General features: G+C 41.8%; 2 protein-coding genes, 1 long non-coding RNA gene and 1 pseudogene across 4 annotated transcripts in view; 2 read left to right on the top strand and 2 right to left on the bottom strand.

Moving 5' to 3' along the window:
* Nucleotides 1-16,822, top strand: part of LOC120725229 (kinesin-like protein KIF1B) — a 113,543-nt gene that overhangs the window by 19,212 nt on the left and 77,509 nt on the right. The window lies entirely within an intron of this gene.
* Nucleotides 4,211-5,893, bottom strand: LOC120725788. The gene is made up of 4 exons (XR_005694221.1): nucleotides 5,523-5,893; nucleotides 5,163-5,315; nucleotides 4,680-4,749; nucleotides 4,211-4,482 (listed from the first exon to the last, which is right to left on the bottom strand). It is a non-coding gene; the product is annotated as an uncharacterized LOC120725788 (long non-coding RNA).
* LOC120726798 (transcription factor 7-like 2) lies at nucleotides 11,622-13,814 on the top strand. Its single transcript, XM_040020793.1, has 6 exons — nucleotides 11,622-11,906; nucleotides 12,239-12,297; nucleotides 12,401-12,463; nucleotides 12,667-12,823; nucleotides 12,959-13,066; nucleotides 13,183-13,814. The coding sequence occupies exons 1-6, from the start codon at nucleotides 11,622-11,624 to the stop codon at nucleotides 13,378-13,380; spliced, it is 870 nt and encodes a 289-aa protein (XP_039876727.1). The 3' UTR covers nucleotides 13,381-13,814.
* LOC120726874 lies at nucleotides 14,757-16,617 on the bottom strand (annotated as a pseudogene).

A 16,822-nucleotide genomic window follows, 5' to 3' on the forward strand; every position in this document is an offset into this window, starting at 1 on the left:
CAGCTACTTGGACTCAGCTCAGCCACTGCAGAGAAAACAATGAGCTCAACACAGAAGGTGACAGATACTAGTGTTAAGAAATACTCCATTAAAAGCTGAAGTACTGATATATATATTTTATGCTAAACTAAGTGAACCTTGTGCAATATTAATGTAATGTAGAAATAATGTATACAATGTATACAATGCCTACATCTTAGACGGTGACGTTGCCTCTAAACATCAAAATGAGCAGGAAGATGTTAAAGTGGGATTCAGCAGGATTCAACCCTAAAATCAGCTGTAGTGGGTCAGTGTGGGGAAAAGGGTCACAGCTCACAATCATTTCTATTGAGAGCTCCAGTAGATTTTTTTAATGTGCAGGCTGTGATCAGCTGACCTGCTGCTCTCTGTGAATTCAACCAGATGTCAGCAGATGTTTCACGAGTTGTCCTGGCTGATTTCCTTTCTCTACACTGACAGTACACTGTCTTTATATTAGACACTAAACTGTTGGTATGTGGGTGGAGCTCAGTGAATGAATGTCAACATCATGAGCTTAAGTTTAAGTTAATCTCTGCTACACTTGATGTAATTAACTCTGACATGAGCACCACAGTCACTGTGCACCAGTCACACACTGTTCTTTACTTAAATCCATCACATTACAGTAAACTTGCCTGCTTATCCTGCACTAACCTGCAGAGGATTTTACTGCAGTCTTTACATCACATTGTGAGACAAACTGCACACAAACAGTTTGTGTGTTTGCTGATGTTTGTTGGGCTGATACAATCGCTGCATTTGAAATTACCTGCCACATAAAAAATATTACTCCATTTATTCTCGCTCGTCTTCTGTATTGCTAACTAGATGTTGAAATACCGCGACCGCAACTTATCAGCACCTGCAGTCGTTCAGGTTCTGGTGGTGTTTGGTGCCACACTCCACCTTCAGGTTTAAAACTAGTGTTAATGGAGGGAGTTTGAAGCTTCAGTTTGTTTAATGACTGCATTTCACTCACTGCCTCTGTTTGTATCTCTGTCACTGCAGGACCAACGTGGACCGAGAAGTCAGCGCTCTCAGGAGGCCAACAAACCTCACAGAAGAAAGAGAGAGAAAAAAAACACCTGTGACGAGTGTGGGAAGGATTTTACCTGGAAGTTTAAACTAAAACAACATCAGCTCATCCACACTGGAGAGAGACCGTTCAGCTGTGACTTGTGTGGAAAGTCGTTTTCCTTGAAGAATTCCCTAAAAACACACCAAGTCGTCCACAGTGGAGTTAAAGCTTACAGCTGTGATCAGTGTGGCAGAGCTTTTACTCAAAGTAGCAACTTACAGAGACATCTAGTTACCCACTCTGGAATTAAGGCATACAGCTGTGACATCTGTGGAAAAACCTTCAGCCGGCTAGGGTACCGAAATATACACCTACGCATTCACTCCGGAGAAGATGTGTACTGGTGTGATCAGTGTGGCAAATACTTTACAACAGACGCACAGTTACAACACCACATGTTTACCCACACTGAGGAGAGACCTTATCAATGTGACCTGTGTGAGAAGACTTTTAAAACTCCACAGTACCTGAGACAACACCAACAGATCCACACCAGAAAGAGACTCTACAAGTGCAGTTACTGTGAGGTTTGTATTTTTATTTTATTCTTGTAAGTTCAGTCTGACTGTTTGGAACAAGTCTGCTCATTAAATTGTGTTAGCATGTTAGCACTTCTACTGCACCGAAGAGTAGCTCTGAGCCATTATTCAGGTTTTCATTTCATTTAAGTGTAAGTCAGATGTTACTGTAATATTAAATAAGTATTGCTGTAGTATTATGGTGGTAGTATTGTAGTTATTGTAGCCCAGTAAACTGAGTGTGTTAATCGAAACAGTAAAATGTAACTGGACGTCTGCAGAGATGCTCTTTATTTCAGGCGACTTTCAGGATAAAAGTGTTGAAGGACTGACTTACACTGTCTTTGTGTCTTTGTTTAGAAGCAGAGCGACACAGATGGATCCACTTCTCAACCCTGTCATCGCTGTGGTGGTGGGAAAGACTTTCGTTGTGACATCTGTGGAAAAACTTTCAGTCTGCAAGCCGGCCTAAAAATACATCAACGTAAACACACTGGAGACAAACTGAAATACTGCAAAGAATGTGGGAGAAGCTTCCCCACATCAGGTCACTTAAAACAACATGAACTCTTTCACAGTGGGGTCAAAAAGCACCTCTGTGATCAGTGTGGGTCATCCTTCACCACTGCAAGTCAGCTTAAAACACACAAACGAGTCCACACAGGAGCGAAACCATACAAGTGCAGACACTGTGACAAAAGCTTCTCACAGTCAGGTCATCGTAACGAGCATGAACGTACACACATGGAAGGAAACTACAGCTGTGAGCAGTGTGACAAGAGCTTCAGTAATCTCAGTTCATACTCTGCACACAAACGATCCCACGTTACTAATAAACTGTTTCACTGTTACCACTGTGCCAAAACATTCACTTCATCATCTGCTCTGTGCAAACATCAGCGCGATCACGCAGGGCTGAAACCGTTCCCATCACAGGATCAGAGTGAATCTGAAGAGAGAGAAACATCCTCTGGTTTCAGAGTCCAACTTAGAACCCTGGAGATCAGGCTCCACAGAGCTCAGGTCGGCTCTCCTTAAGTTTAAGTTAAAGTTCAAATGAGGCTATGAATCAAACTTCCTGTAGTTCCATTTTAATCTTTATAAATTGTTCTTCTGTTTGTGTTCAGTCGTTACCTTTTTTTTTTTTCAGTGGTTGGAGTAAAAATCAGTTTCCTGTTGTTTAAGTTTTTATTGAATGTATTTTGTTAAATAAAGTTAAAATATTGTTAAATAAAGAATTGTTTGAACGACAAAGATTTTGAGCCATGATGTCATTTCCTGTATTTCAGAGTAAAGACTGAAGTGACAAATGGAAACATGTTTACAGTCATGGAATAAACACTGATGGGTCATCTGTAGGAAGTACTATTGCTGACCTGACAGACTCGACCTTGTTTACAAAGAAAGAAAGGAACTGATGACATGTGTCAGCAGAGGCTTTCAGGGTTGTTTAGAGTAGAGCTGATAGTCTTAAAGAACACGGGAATTTTGACAATTTAACACAATGATCTGAGAAAAATGTCTGTTTCTCTCATTTTCACCGTATTCTGATCAAATTTCCAACATTTTTTTAACATTTCAAAATAAATTGTCTTTCTTCCACTTTCACACTTGGCCCTAAAAACACCACCATCCGTGCATCACCCTTGTGTCAGTCTAATGAACCTAACATGTGAGTGATACATAACACACATCCACACTGGCTGCATATATCAGCCCGGGGGGGCAGAGCAGAACTCTGTATGAATCAGACGCGCTCACATATTCAGGCTTTCCAGAGGCGTTTACCATCAGAAGAAGCAGAACAATGAATCATCAGCACCCCGCAGAAGAACACAGCAAGCAACAACTCTAACAATAAAGACGTGCTGGAGCCAAAAGATGCAGATAGCGAGTTTTAAACGATGGTCAGATGGCAGTCTGTGGAAATCAGGTGACAGTGAGAGCAACTTGATTTTCCTATTTTGTCCTTCAGATATGAGTGAAAGCCCAGATGCCAGGAGACAAGCAGCTCCAGGAGGTCCTGTACAGCACCGAGGCCCACACTGACCGCTCCTTCTGCTGCACTGGAATGGATATCCTGCCCTGGAAACAGACGTGTGCAGGTCTAGAAGCAGTTTAAATCCCATACTTTTTTGATCTGTGAGGCTCTTAATGTCACGTCTGCAGCCATGAAAGTCAGCTCAGGGTTTCTTGATTCTGATTTTTCTTTGCTGTGTCACATTTAGCTCATAAGACTGCTTTTATTCAGTGATGTCAAAGTGTCATCACTTCATACCTCTGAACTGACATTAGATGTATTGCATACCTTGTTAGAATTACACTGTTGAAGCATTTGTAAAAAGCTTCTGTCCTTGTTAATTTATGTTTTAGGATAAGTTTTTGGGCTGTGTAAGGTCACAGGTTGCATTTCTGAGCAGAGTAGTAAAGGTAAAGTAAGTGTTTTCAAAACTAACCACTCAGCATGTGTACAAACAGTGAGAAATCTCTGAAGAAAACCGTTTGAAGGAGCAAGAACACACGCGTTTCTCCACAGGTTAAAGCCCGCTGACTCCCAAAGAGCAATGGGAACGAAAAACTCTCCTAGCAGATTAAATCCATTACTTCACACTCTTGAGAACAAAGCAAGAAGTGTGTCCAAACCGCGTAAAGAACAGCAGCAGCGATTTATAGTGAAGCAGGAAATCAAAATACAGAACACAGGATGGTGAACCCGAACTCCTAACATAAGAAAAAGTAAACACGGCATGCACGTTAACAAGGGTCTCTGCTGTGCAGTAAGTGAGGTCACAGCTGCTTGGACCTCAGCACTGTGGGTCTGGGCAAACTTTCTCATGAGTGCTACTGAAATGTTCTGGCTTTCTGTGGAGGAGAAACAAACAGAGTTAGAGGTCAACACTGGAGACAGATCACTACAAAAGAACCAAATACTGATGAGAGTGCTGTGCACGATGCTAAGAGACATCAGATATGAAGCTCTGAGTCATGAGGGTTCATTCAAAGGAATTTTAACATGCAATCTGATGAGTTATTCTGCATGTGGCCATAGAAATCTTCACCTTTATCAACATCCTTGTTGCCCACGACATGACTGGAAGCAGCAACTATGGGTTTCATTAAATTCACGACCTGAAAGAGATAAAAATAAATAAATAAAATCATTTAAGAAAAAAGTGTAATTAAAAATATTTTTAAAATTTAGGGACAAAATGCACAATGTGAAGTAGTTCAAGATTTACATCAGAGCATGTCAAAGTTTCTGCATGTGTTGGATTGTAAGAATAACTGATTTAACATTTAATAAAAGAAATGATTGGTTGGAAGTTTTTCCTTTCAAAGCATCTTTCTAAACATGTGAACAGCTGCTCTTTAATAATCAATATGAATCAAAGACTTCTGTCAACACAAAATAAATGTAAGGAAACACACTTTCCTGTGCAACATCCAGTTTCTATAACTGACGACAAGCTTGGACCACAGTGATCTAAACTCATCCTCTACATTGGAAATGTAAACAAATGTAAATGTGGTTTCTACTGTACCAGAGCAGGGCTGTGTGTGTAGAGCACAGCCAGGCAGCTGAACACTGTATGGTTCTCTTTTTGGTCCTCTTCGAGCGGGAGACGAGCCACCAAAGCTGGCAACACCGGTCAGTGAACACATTCAGTTTTCAGGCCCCTCTTCTGTGGAACCAGCTTCCAGTTTGGATTCAGGAGACAAGATTTCAAGATTAGGCTTAAAACTTTCCTCTTTGGTAAAGTATATATTTAGGGCTGGACCAGGTGACCCTGAATCCTCCATTAGTTATGCTGCAATAGATGTAGGCTGCCGGAGGATTTCCATGATTCTCACTCACTATGTGTTAATAGACCTCTTTGCACTGAATCATATCTGTTATTAACCTCTGTTTGTCACGTCCGCGGTGGCAGACGTGTGGAATTGGAGATAGGACTCAAAATGCGGCAGCTTTGGTGCAGATGAGTATTTATTTAACAAAAGAAAATACAAACAGCAATGGCGTGGGTGAAGGTGAAACAGGAAAACCTAAACTGGGTAAAACTAACAAAACAAACCAGAAACGAAGATGCAGGAGGTCCGGGGAAATACATAGGGAGAGACGCAGGGAGACCGAGGGGAAACAACACAGACGAACCAGCAACGACTAAGACAGAAGACAAGACTTAAAAACACTCAGAGAACACAGGGAGATCACACACAGGTGGGGGACACAGCTGGGAGTGATTAACGTGACGAGACTAGGGAGGCAAACTGAAAACACATAAGACGCAGACCTTCAAAATAAAACAGGAAACACATACACGCAATGACACAACGCAACAACGTCACACAGACTGGGGAACACATAGGAACATGAAAACAAAACCCAGAATAATAATAACTACTAAAACATAAACACAGAGTCACAAACTCCGTCACTGTCTCTCTTCCACAGCAGGTCTTTATCCCATCTTCTTTCTCTCTCCCCAACCGGTCGCAGCAGCTGGCCGCCCCTCACTGAGCCTGGTTCTGCCGGAGACCTTGGGGGCCATTCAACTGGCCCACGACGACCAATCCACTTTCCAGGAAACTGCTCATCTAGGAATGCTCGGACCTGGCACCCATAATGTGGCGGTGCACCATCTTGCTGGAAAAACTCAGGGAACGTGCCAGCTTCAGTGCATAAAGAGGGAAACACATCATCATGTAGCAATTTCAAATATCCAGTGACCTTGAGGTTTCCATTGATGAAGAATGGACCCACTATCGTTGTACCCCTTAAACCACACCAAACCATCACTTCTGTTGTTCCAACAGTCTTGGAGGGATCCATCCAATGTGGATTAGTGTCAGACCAATAGCGGTGGTTTTGCTTGTTAACTTCACCATTCACATAAAAGTTTGCCTCATCGCTGAACAAAATCTTCTGCATGAACTGAGGGTCCTGTTCCAATTTTTGTTTTGCCCATTCTGCAAATTCTGTGCGCCGATCTGGGTCATCCTCGTTGAGATGCTGCAGCAGCTGGAGTTTGTAAGGGTGCCATTTGTGAGTAGCTAATATCCGCCGAAGGGATGTTCGACTAATGCCACTCTCCAGTGACATGCGGCGAGTGCTATGCTGTGGGCTCTTGCTGAATGAAGCTGATGTTTCTTCATTAGTGACAGTTTTCTTGCATCCACATTTTGGCAAACCCAACACTGAACCCGTTTCATGAAACTTAGCAAGCAGGTTGCTGACTGTAGCATGGGAGATGGGTGGTCTTGTAGGGTGTCTTGCATTGAAATCTGCTGCAATGACACAGTTGCTGCGTTCACCAGATATCAACATATTTCGATCCGCTCCTCACATGTTAACTTCTTTGACATGTCAATGGCTGTGAACAAAGAGAAACTTGTAAATAACTCATGAAAGAATAAAGTTACGTTGAAACCGAGCACACCATTGTTTTTCTTGTGACATAACCAATAAGTTTGATGTGTCACATGGCCCTCTTCCTGTCAGGATCCTGGGTCTCCTGACCCAGCGTTTTTAGTTCTTTGTGACTCACATCTTTAGGTCAAATATTATTCACAAGCATATTAATGAAGTTTGTTTCACTTGTTGAATGAGCACATGTGATCCATGCTGTCTGAAATGTAGTGATTAGGATCCTTTATTGTATTATGGCCAATGGTAACTAGTCCAAACAAAGGGTTAAATAAACTTGGCCCTGCTAAGCTGCACCGATAGGAGACTCTCTGCTGCCAGCAAGCGGTTAATCACCCATCTCTAACCCTTGAAATAAACGAATTTTGCACAAGAGTCGGAGATTTAAGAAGAACAAAGTACAAATTGACAAATGACTGGGGAAAAGTATAGACAACCATATTCTATCAGTAGTTGGGGTTAATATTGACATTTGTAGACTTAAGAAAATACTTATTAGTTTAATTTTAATATGGAACAGGGAAAAAGCAAGGAATGCAAAAATACCCACCAGCAGTAGGAGGGGTCACTGACCCTATAAAAAGATGGCTCAGATGCACCCCGGGTAGCTTTTTGGCCGCTGTTTGTGTTGGTTTTTGATCTGCATGCACTCACGGCCAACACCCTAGGGAGCTTTTTTTGTTTTTCCTTTGTTTTGCTGAACTTGACCTTTCAGCAAAACAACTGGCATAGAATGCTGCTCTTGTCATGTGATCTTTGAGTTTTTGATTTTAACTGGCACTGGACGTAGAAATCAGCTCCTTCTAACCTGAGCGAAGCTTGAACCATTTTTAAGATTTGTGACTCAACTTTACCCAGATACAAAAATGACTGACACTGAACTTTTTAAGAGATGATCTTTTTAATGGAGATTTCCCATTTGGGTCCTCAATAGCCTGGCCTTGAGCTTCCTATGCAGGTGTAGATGGAGAAGGAAGAAGCTCAGGAGGCAGCAGACCGGCGTGGCTTGCTGGCTTGTATGAAGCTGATGATCAGCAGTCAAATAGATTTATTCAGATGATCATTTTTATCTCATGATTAATTCTTTAATTAATTGATTAATTGAAACTTTCTTAATTTAATGAAGAATTACATTTTCGACAATGCAATATCATTCACACTTGTTGGATTCAGCTTCATAGACGACGCTAACGTGTGTATTTGACAAGAAAAAATTATTCTCCTTTTTCGTTTTGTACATGTATTTGTATATCTAAAGAATAATTTAATAAGAATAAAGAAAATAAACTGTTCTGTTGCATCAGTAGTCAAACCAAAAACAGGATTTTCTCTAAATTCCAGAATCGACCTTATTGGTTTGGTTTTTATTCAGTTGCTATTTTACAGGAGTTGTCTCTCCTGATCTAAGAGTCCAGAAGTTTAGTTTCCAGGACTTTTACTGTGAAAGGGAAGGGAAGGAAGAAACGTGGGTTTGGGGTGGGGTGGGGGGGATGTTGCACATGCAAAACAAATCTGAGTTTTTGGTATGACTCGGGCAGTGATGGAGACCAAAACTGAGCTAAACAGGAAGTAAACATTCCACTTCAAACATCAGAGCAACAGTGATGACAGTGATGCTCTGCGATTGCTTTAAATGTTTTCTGTTTGCTTTAGTTTTTTTTTTTTTAAAAACATTAAATTAGCTGTCACGTGCATGCACTGTGTCAGAAGTGCATCTGTAGTTTCTCCTGCAAATATCTTCTGTATTTCTGTGTGAATATGTGAATGCATACCAATACTAGTTGGATATAAATATGTTTGAGCAGACATTCTGTGCTGACCTGCTTTCCTTTGAGATATGAAAAAACAATCCACATAACAAAAGTCTCAAATTTGAGGTTAAATATGGAGGATTGGGGGCACACATTTCACCTCTGTGGTAATTTTAGTAATTAAAGTATTTGGCAGATTAGAAGGCATGCATGGACATATTCTGCTCTCAATCAAAAACTCTCAGTTAGAAGTACTTTATTATAATCATCCATCCATCCATCCATTTGCTTCCGCTTATCCTTTTCAGGGTCGTGCTGGAGCCTATCCCAGCTGTCATAGGGCAAGAGGTGGGGTACACCCTGCACAGGTCGCCAGTCTGTCGCAGGGCTAACACACATACATATTCATACACTTAACTGTAATTGGACACTGACACATTTTATACAGCCCCATAGTGTCCAAGATGCAATAAGAAACTACAACAGAAATGTTAAACTGGGAAACACTGGGAACAGAGAACATGCAACCTGAGAGACATGAGGCTAGATGAGCAGACACTCTGACAAAGAACAAGGGGGGACTTTGAAAATAATAATACAGGAAACCTGACAAACACAGAAAAATATCAATTAAAAAAAAAAAAGAATAATTTACAAGATGCAAGATGCAAAAAACACAAAAACATGATCAAGCTAAAGCTCTAAGAAGGCAGTAAGTCCTGTCAGTTCAAACAACTGGATAAAATACAATATTAGAAAATGTTAATAGGGTACTGTAGGGCTCTTGTGAAACACTTGTAAACAAGCATGTTTACTCTTTTTATTGAAAGCTGTAGCAGGCTGTATGTGTAAAATAGCTGCCACTTTATGTGCTCCGTAGTTTGAGTCATAATCCAATTGAACTACTTTTTCTTTAGATGATATTTGTTGTAAGGTTTGATTAATGAAGTATCATTGTGTGTTTGATGTGTATAGCAACTGTAGGACTTTATAAAAGAACAGCGACACAACAACTGATAGTTGTTTTCTTCAATAACTGAAGGATTTTATTGCAAATTGTATCAGAAATATTAAATACATTCAACCCACAAGCTCAAAACAGAGACAAACATGAACCTTTCTGTGGATTGGTACAGATGAATCAAATTTTGGGATGCTTTCATCTCTTTTTTTTTTTTTTTTTTTTTTTTTAAATGACATCAGAAACAGCAGTATGCGACATTACGTGATGGCAGAGCTTCAGTTCATCCTTTGTCATTTTTTTTTTTTTTTTTTTTTTTTTTTTAATAAATAGGACAGGGGGAATGAATGAGAGAAAGAGGGGGAGAGAGAGAAAGAAAACCAAAGGGGAGAAGAGACGGTGAGAAGGGGGGGGAAAAATAAACAACTCCTGGGTCACCTGTATGGAGAAAAAAAACAAAAACAAAAAAAACAAACAGAGGAGACAGCAAACAACAAAGAGCAACATAATAATAGAGAAAACAAAGCACCATCACAATAAACTAGTTAGTCATAGATATCAATAGTTACTTAATAATAAACGATATTGTGCAGCACGCAAGATAGACAGCGCACAGTGTGCTTTGAGGCAGCAGCCAAGAAAGCTTTAGTCCGCGTCTGTGAATACCCATGTGTACACCTGTGTGCATACCTGTGTGGATCAGCATGCTTGCATTCCAAAGGTTTCTCCATGTAATGATCTGCTAGGGAGTGTGGGGGGGCCACAGCCCCGTCCTCCAGGGTGTGAAGCGGGTATGGAGGAGATCAAAACTCCAGACATCCAGAGGCCCCCAGAACACAAGAGACCATGGAAAACCAACAGAGGGGCAGCCGCGCCACTGTTCCAGTAAGAGCTGAGGAGAGTCCCAGATGAGGGCTCGCCCAGCAGCTGCGGAGCAGAAGCCAGGGGGAGTTGCAGTGACGCGCCCGTGAGCTCCGCCGGCCCCCAGCTGTGCCTGAGTGACCGAGCCCCAGGCCGAGAGGCCGGGGGCACCCCACCTCCAAAGGGGGCCCGAGCGAGCCCCAGGCCCCAGGCCCCGACAAGCGGCCGCCAAGGAGTGAGCCGGTGTGTACCCGGACGCCCACCCCCAGACACAAAGAACCACCAGCGCACCGACACCTGAGGGAGTCCGCCACCGGCAGGGGAAGTGGTGGTGGGTGGAGATAGGCCTCCAAACCTTGGAGGGCCTGAGGCCTGAGGGATGCTTTCATCTCTAACAATTCATCATATTGTACTAGTTTATCACAGGAGCGCCTGTAAAACTTGAATCTGCAAGTATTGAATCTACACCATATCCCACTGCAGCACAGTTCAGAGGTCAGTACTTTAATGCTGTAAGTGGCTGAGCTGAAGCTGAACTAAAAGTAAAGAACAACTGAAATCCGTTCACTATATTATGCAGAAGTGGGTAACTGCATGTGTAACAGTGCATTATGTTTTAAACTCTGATTGTGTCACATTCGAACAATTACAATATAAATGCAGTGAAGTCTTGAGCTAACAGAATTCATAGTTTGGGGTATTAATTACTTTTGATTTTTCATAGTTTTCAGTTTGGTTTCAATTAGTTTGCAAATGCAGCACTTTAAATGTCTTTTTTAAACTTCTTTGTAAAATAAATGTCATATTTTCAAGTGTGACTTACCAGTTTTTTCACTGATAAGTCACCTTGTTCCCTCATAGTACTCGTCCTTTGTATAGTTCTGTATTATATAAGATGTCAGTCCCAGTCTAAGAGGATCAAACCCTCCTTTTGTGCCACAGGATCCCAGACAGAATCGGTTCGAAATTCTTCTGGATGAGTTCAGACAAAAACATCACGAAAATGGACAACAGGGAAGATCTGGAACATGATGTTCCTTGCAGGCTTGACGATGTGATGTTTGGGCAAACACCCAACCCTCCATCTCCTCCTTTGCCCACTGGAACGCCTGTCCCCCCTCAGCCAGCAGCAGAGACTGGGTGGTTTGTTAACAACACCTTCCCGGGATCTTGTCTTCCTGTATCTCAGCAGCAAGTTCCACTCGCTGTTACTCCCATCATTATGAGGCCAGCTTACTTGTACAGAGAGCCAGGGACAGATAACCAGGGACCGCTGAGACAACCAGAGGTAGTGGCAGGTGTCATTAGAGTTTAATTGATAAAAGTGCTTAAAACTTTTGCATGCTTCAGGCCAACTGAAGGAAAAACTGTTTTGTTTGAATGGAAAATCAATCTGCTGTCACCTTTCTTGTATTTGACCTTAAATAACTTTGCTGACCAGTAAACTTCTTCACTGTCAGTGAATCCTAATTCTTAAGACTAACTAAGAAGAATAAATCTATGTATGAATGTCGTTTTGAGCACATCTCCTCTTTCTACTGATCAATTCTTCCACCTAGTGGATAGATGATAGTATTGCAGCTTGTCTCATCACCTGTTGTGTGTTTTGTGTGTTTCAAGACAAATGTGCTCAGAATTCCCGATAACATGCTCCAGAACCTGCGTCCTGTTGGAGTACTGTACGTAAAACACACAAACACTGGAGTGAACACAGCTGCTGAACATCTCTATATTCATAACTTCTTCCTGTTATCTCATATCTGTCTCCCTTCATCTGTGTAGGAACGGTGTACAGATGTATGAGTATGTCACTCCTGCTCCTCCACCTAACACCTCCACTCCAAAGTAAGTTTGCTCGGCTGCTTTGGTTCACTGATCTGCAAGTATCTGTCATTTGTTTGCAGATGTCTGCAGGAATTATTGTAATGATCCATTAATGGTGCCTGATTTCATTCAGTTTTACAGCTTGTCTCGTGTTTTTGAACTGCTTCCCTCACAGTTGTACACAGTGCTAACATGTGCTCTTACTCTGTGTTTTATTCCTGAAGAAAAAGAAAGTGCCCAGCCCAGCAGGATGAAGATGGGCCATACGTCAAGAAGCCGGCAAATGCCTTCATGCTCAATCTCAAAGAGCAGAGGCCAAAGGTCATTGCTGAACTCAACATCCCTGGAAGTGCAGCCGTAAATGCAGTGGTGGGACAGAGAGTAAGTGTGTAACTCTGCATACATTAATGCATCTGTTAATGTTGTCTGCTCATGTTTTTGCATGTGTCCCAGCTGTCCTGTAGTTATGTGTAGTAGCAGTGCTCACAGTGTGTTCTTATGATCTTCTGTCCACAGTGGAAGTCGCTTTCAAACGACCAGAAAGCCAGATATTTCAAGCAGGCTGAAACAGAAAGACAGAATCATGCCAAAGAGCATCCAGCCTGGTCGACCAAAGAAAACTATGTATGTCCAAAGCGCCAACATGCAGTTCCTACATGTGTGCATCACTGCACTGAATGATGAAACAGTCACTGCACAGAGTTTGTATCAGCTAATGAAAACTCTGTGTTTGTTTTCAGGGCAAGAAGAGGAAGAGAATCAGACTTAGAAAAGGTGAAAGAAGATTTCTTGGTATCACAGCATCTTACATAAGAAATGTGATGAAAACGAGACAAAATGTGTTGAAAAAAAGAAGACTTAATGTATTTTTGTTTGCGTTGCAGAACCTGCATCTGTACATGAAGAAGAAGCTCAACAAGCCAACAACTTGCGTATGAGGCCAGCTGAGTCACAGCCATCTTCTTCTTCTCATTCATTTCTGACAGAGCCACATGAGCAGCCACAGACAAAGCCAGATGACAGCAGCGTGCCTCGCCAGCAGCCAGTGTGTTTGCAACTGCCAAACACACAGGCATCACCCTACACACCTCTCTGTCAAGAAAATCAGGTCTCCCCTGCCTCTCACATGAATTTCCCTGAGGACACCTCATTGGACTCCCCTGTTGCAGCCCTTCAGTTCCAGACAGAGGAAGCCTTTGTCGCAGACAGTGAGGAAGAACTGCTGTCAGTGCTGGAAGAGCTTGACCCCCTCCCCATCACTGCGCAGTCTCAGCAGCCCTCACCCACCCCTGCCTCTCCTGTAGATGCCTCTCAAACTGCATCAGTTCAACCCCGAGTTGAATTATTCCAAGACCGAGATGAGCCCATCTGTTTTGCTGAAATCCAAGAAGACATGTGGACAGTGCTTGACTACCTCCCCGTCTCTCAGCAGTCTAATGTGCTCTCCTCTCCTCATTCACACAACTACTCGACTCCTAAACAAAATCTCATCTGTCCTGCTGATTCCCCTCCATCCAAACTGGCGTCCTCCCCTGTTGCATTCACTGAATTGCCGTCAACAACCCCCATCTTTTGCCAACTAATGAAAAACAATAATTTCATTATAGACGATTGGACCGATTTCAATTGAATTAAACTGTTACTCCTGTTATTTCAACATCTGTCTTTGTGTAAATAAATAAAAAAACAAGCAAAAGATGCTTCTGTCATAAGTTACAGCAGGATGAAACAACCTTCATGTAGTTCTTGTTTTTAACCCTGCAAACCTTCTTTAGTTCTTTTGTGTCCTTTCATATTCAGCACACATCTGTCAGTGTCCACTAACTGTCAGGGAAAAGCCAGATAAAAACACTGTGGGGTCTTTTGGGACACGTGCTCGTTGGGTTTACTCATAGATATCAGAAATGATCTGTTCTGTATTCAAAGGATACACGAAGGACGTTTGTATTAAATGCAATATAGCGACTGATCATATGCTGCTTTCTTTGGGGGCTTTTCACCACCATGTTACACAAATCCAGTTTCTAACTGAAAAGAAAATCCTTCACCATCTTCTAATCAAATTCCCTGGTTTCCCATGTCAGAGATGTCATGGCTGAAAGGATCATCGCATATTGAGCTCAAAGCTAAACACTTGTGTAGGGCCTCTTTCCATGTTGTACCATTCATTTTAAAAAGTCCTGGTAACAAGAGACAGAGGTGACTTGATGTATTACAGTTACTTCCCAATTTACAGAAATGATGTGACTTCTGACATTTTCCTAGCAGGAAATGTGCTACTGTGGGACACTGAAAGAATAAACAGCAAGGCACGTTTTGTTTTAATAACTTTTCTTTACTTCATTTGTATGAACTAGGTTTACCTTACAAAATCTTATACTGTATATAATGTTTTATGTTTAATTCATGTCAATGTCAGCTCGTGTTTACTCGGGTGAGCAGTACCGGCCCACAAAGAGAATGCTCTTGGTGGGTTTATGTCGGATGAAGAAGATGAAGGGATGGTCGGCAACAAACTCAGCGGGAATCGTTATAGAGCGGACTTCCATGTCAACCCCAGTGGCAGCAGCAGCCTCAGCTCCTTCTTCATGTACATCCACCAAAGCCTTGTGGACAACTTTGGACACTATCAGGTCATTTGCTGGAGACATTCCTAGTAGATGAAGAGCCCAGAAATCAGTTGTGTTTTTTTCTTTACCAGATGATGTTTTGCAGTTTTTGTGCTCTCAATATAACTGTATAATTGATTCAGTGTGTCTCATTGGTGCAATATTTCTCACCAGAGAAGTCTCTCTTGTAGATGTCAAAAGCGTTCTCCATTCCCATGTTGGTCAGGATTTTCTCCAAGTCATACTTCTCCTCCATCTTAAATCGAGGGAGCTTGACATCAACCTCGTTGGGGCTCATCATGTCTGGGCGAGTCCAGTCCACAAAGTTCTGATAGGTCAGCTCCTTCTCCAGCTGTGTGGATACAGTGTCACTAGCTTGTCTGATTGAAACTGGACATTAAAGTACTGGTAAGTGCATCTTACCTTTTCCAAGCCTGTGGTATCATCTTCTATGTCATTAGGCAGGAATATGAGCATGCTGAGGTCATTTCCTTTATACGGCATCTCAAGAATCTGTCCAGAAACATTGTTTTTATTTATTACTCCATCAAAGATGATCTGACTTCCTAATCTAGAAATTTAGGCTGATATTTGTAAAAGACAAGTTTTAGATCATGCTGGTGAAATCCTGTAATAAGCTGAAAGTGATGGATGTTACCTTGCAGTTGGCCTCAGGAATGGTCGCAAAAGGAAATTTACTTTTCTGCTGCATCATCTTCACCGGCTTAGTGTCGTTCTGAAAAATAGGGGAGACAAGAGAAATGTTTTTTGTGTTTAGTCTCAAAATGATCTCAAAAAGTTCTGTCATGGTTTTATTCCAGCCATTGAGTGGATTTGGATGTAGAGCACACGTCACAACACAACTTGTTCTTGTTAGCCGAAGTTTGTGATGTGCTGTTGTTTGAGATTTATTTGAGAACTTATTGGATATTACATGAATAATAAACTCATTGCATAACTGCATAAAGTTGGAAAGTGATCGTCCTAAAAGCACGATTTTATCCCCTCAGAGCTCCAGGCTTTATGTTCTCATTCAGCAAAGTCCACAGCTCGTTTGTAGTATGACAGATCAAAGTATAACTGCACCATCCTATGCTGCCTTTCTGCACTGTTACCTTGTTCAGTCGAAACTGCAGCATCAGCAGTCTTCTCCTCCTTAAACTGCGTGTTCCAGCTGCCCTTGAAGTAAATGGCATTCACAAGAACCAGCTTCGTCAGGCTACCCACTGCATCCTGGCTTAGCAAGTCCTTGATTTTATCTGGTAAAAAGAATTTATGAAAACTATTAACTATTACCAAAGATGCACTAGTTACTGTACAACATCTTCAGCTATAAAATCAGAAAACAGGGCAACAGCAAGATGGTTTTTATTTTAAAAAAGGGGGAAAAAGCTTTATGATCAGTATAACAGGGAACAAAAAACAAAAATTCAAGCGTAGGCTTGAAGCCACTGAGGTGGTTGTTAGCGGGGGTGACGCGATGCTTCTGGTATGCATGAATTAATTAAACAGTCCAATAACTGCAGCAGTACTTATCTTGTCCTTTTTGGTCTTTGTTCCAAACATTTTAAGATAAAAGCGCAGCGGTCACAAACGTTTTGCCTTCTTATGATTAACAACACACCTGACGCTGATTACGTGCGTCCACCTTAAATACCTTACATAAACCTACCATACAGGAACTTAAAAAGGTGGAATCCTCAGTGGTGCTTGGTGCCACACCCTCAGGGACTTTAATGTTATATAAAAACACTGACAGCTCAATATCTGC

This window comes from Simochromis diagramma, unplaced genomic scaffold, assembly GCF_900408965.1.
Source record: "Simochromis diagramma unplaced genomic scaffold, fSimDia1.1 OVJJ01000359.1, whole genome shotgun sequence".
Taxonomy (NCBI): domain Eukaryota; kingdom Metazoa; phylum Chordata; class Actinopteri; order Cichliformes; family Cichlidae; genus Simochromis; species Simochromis diagramma.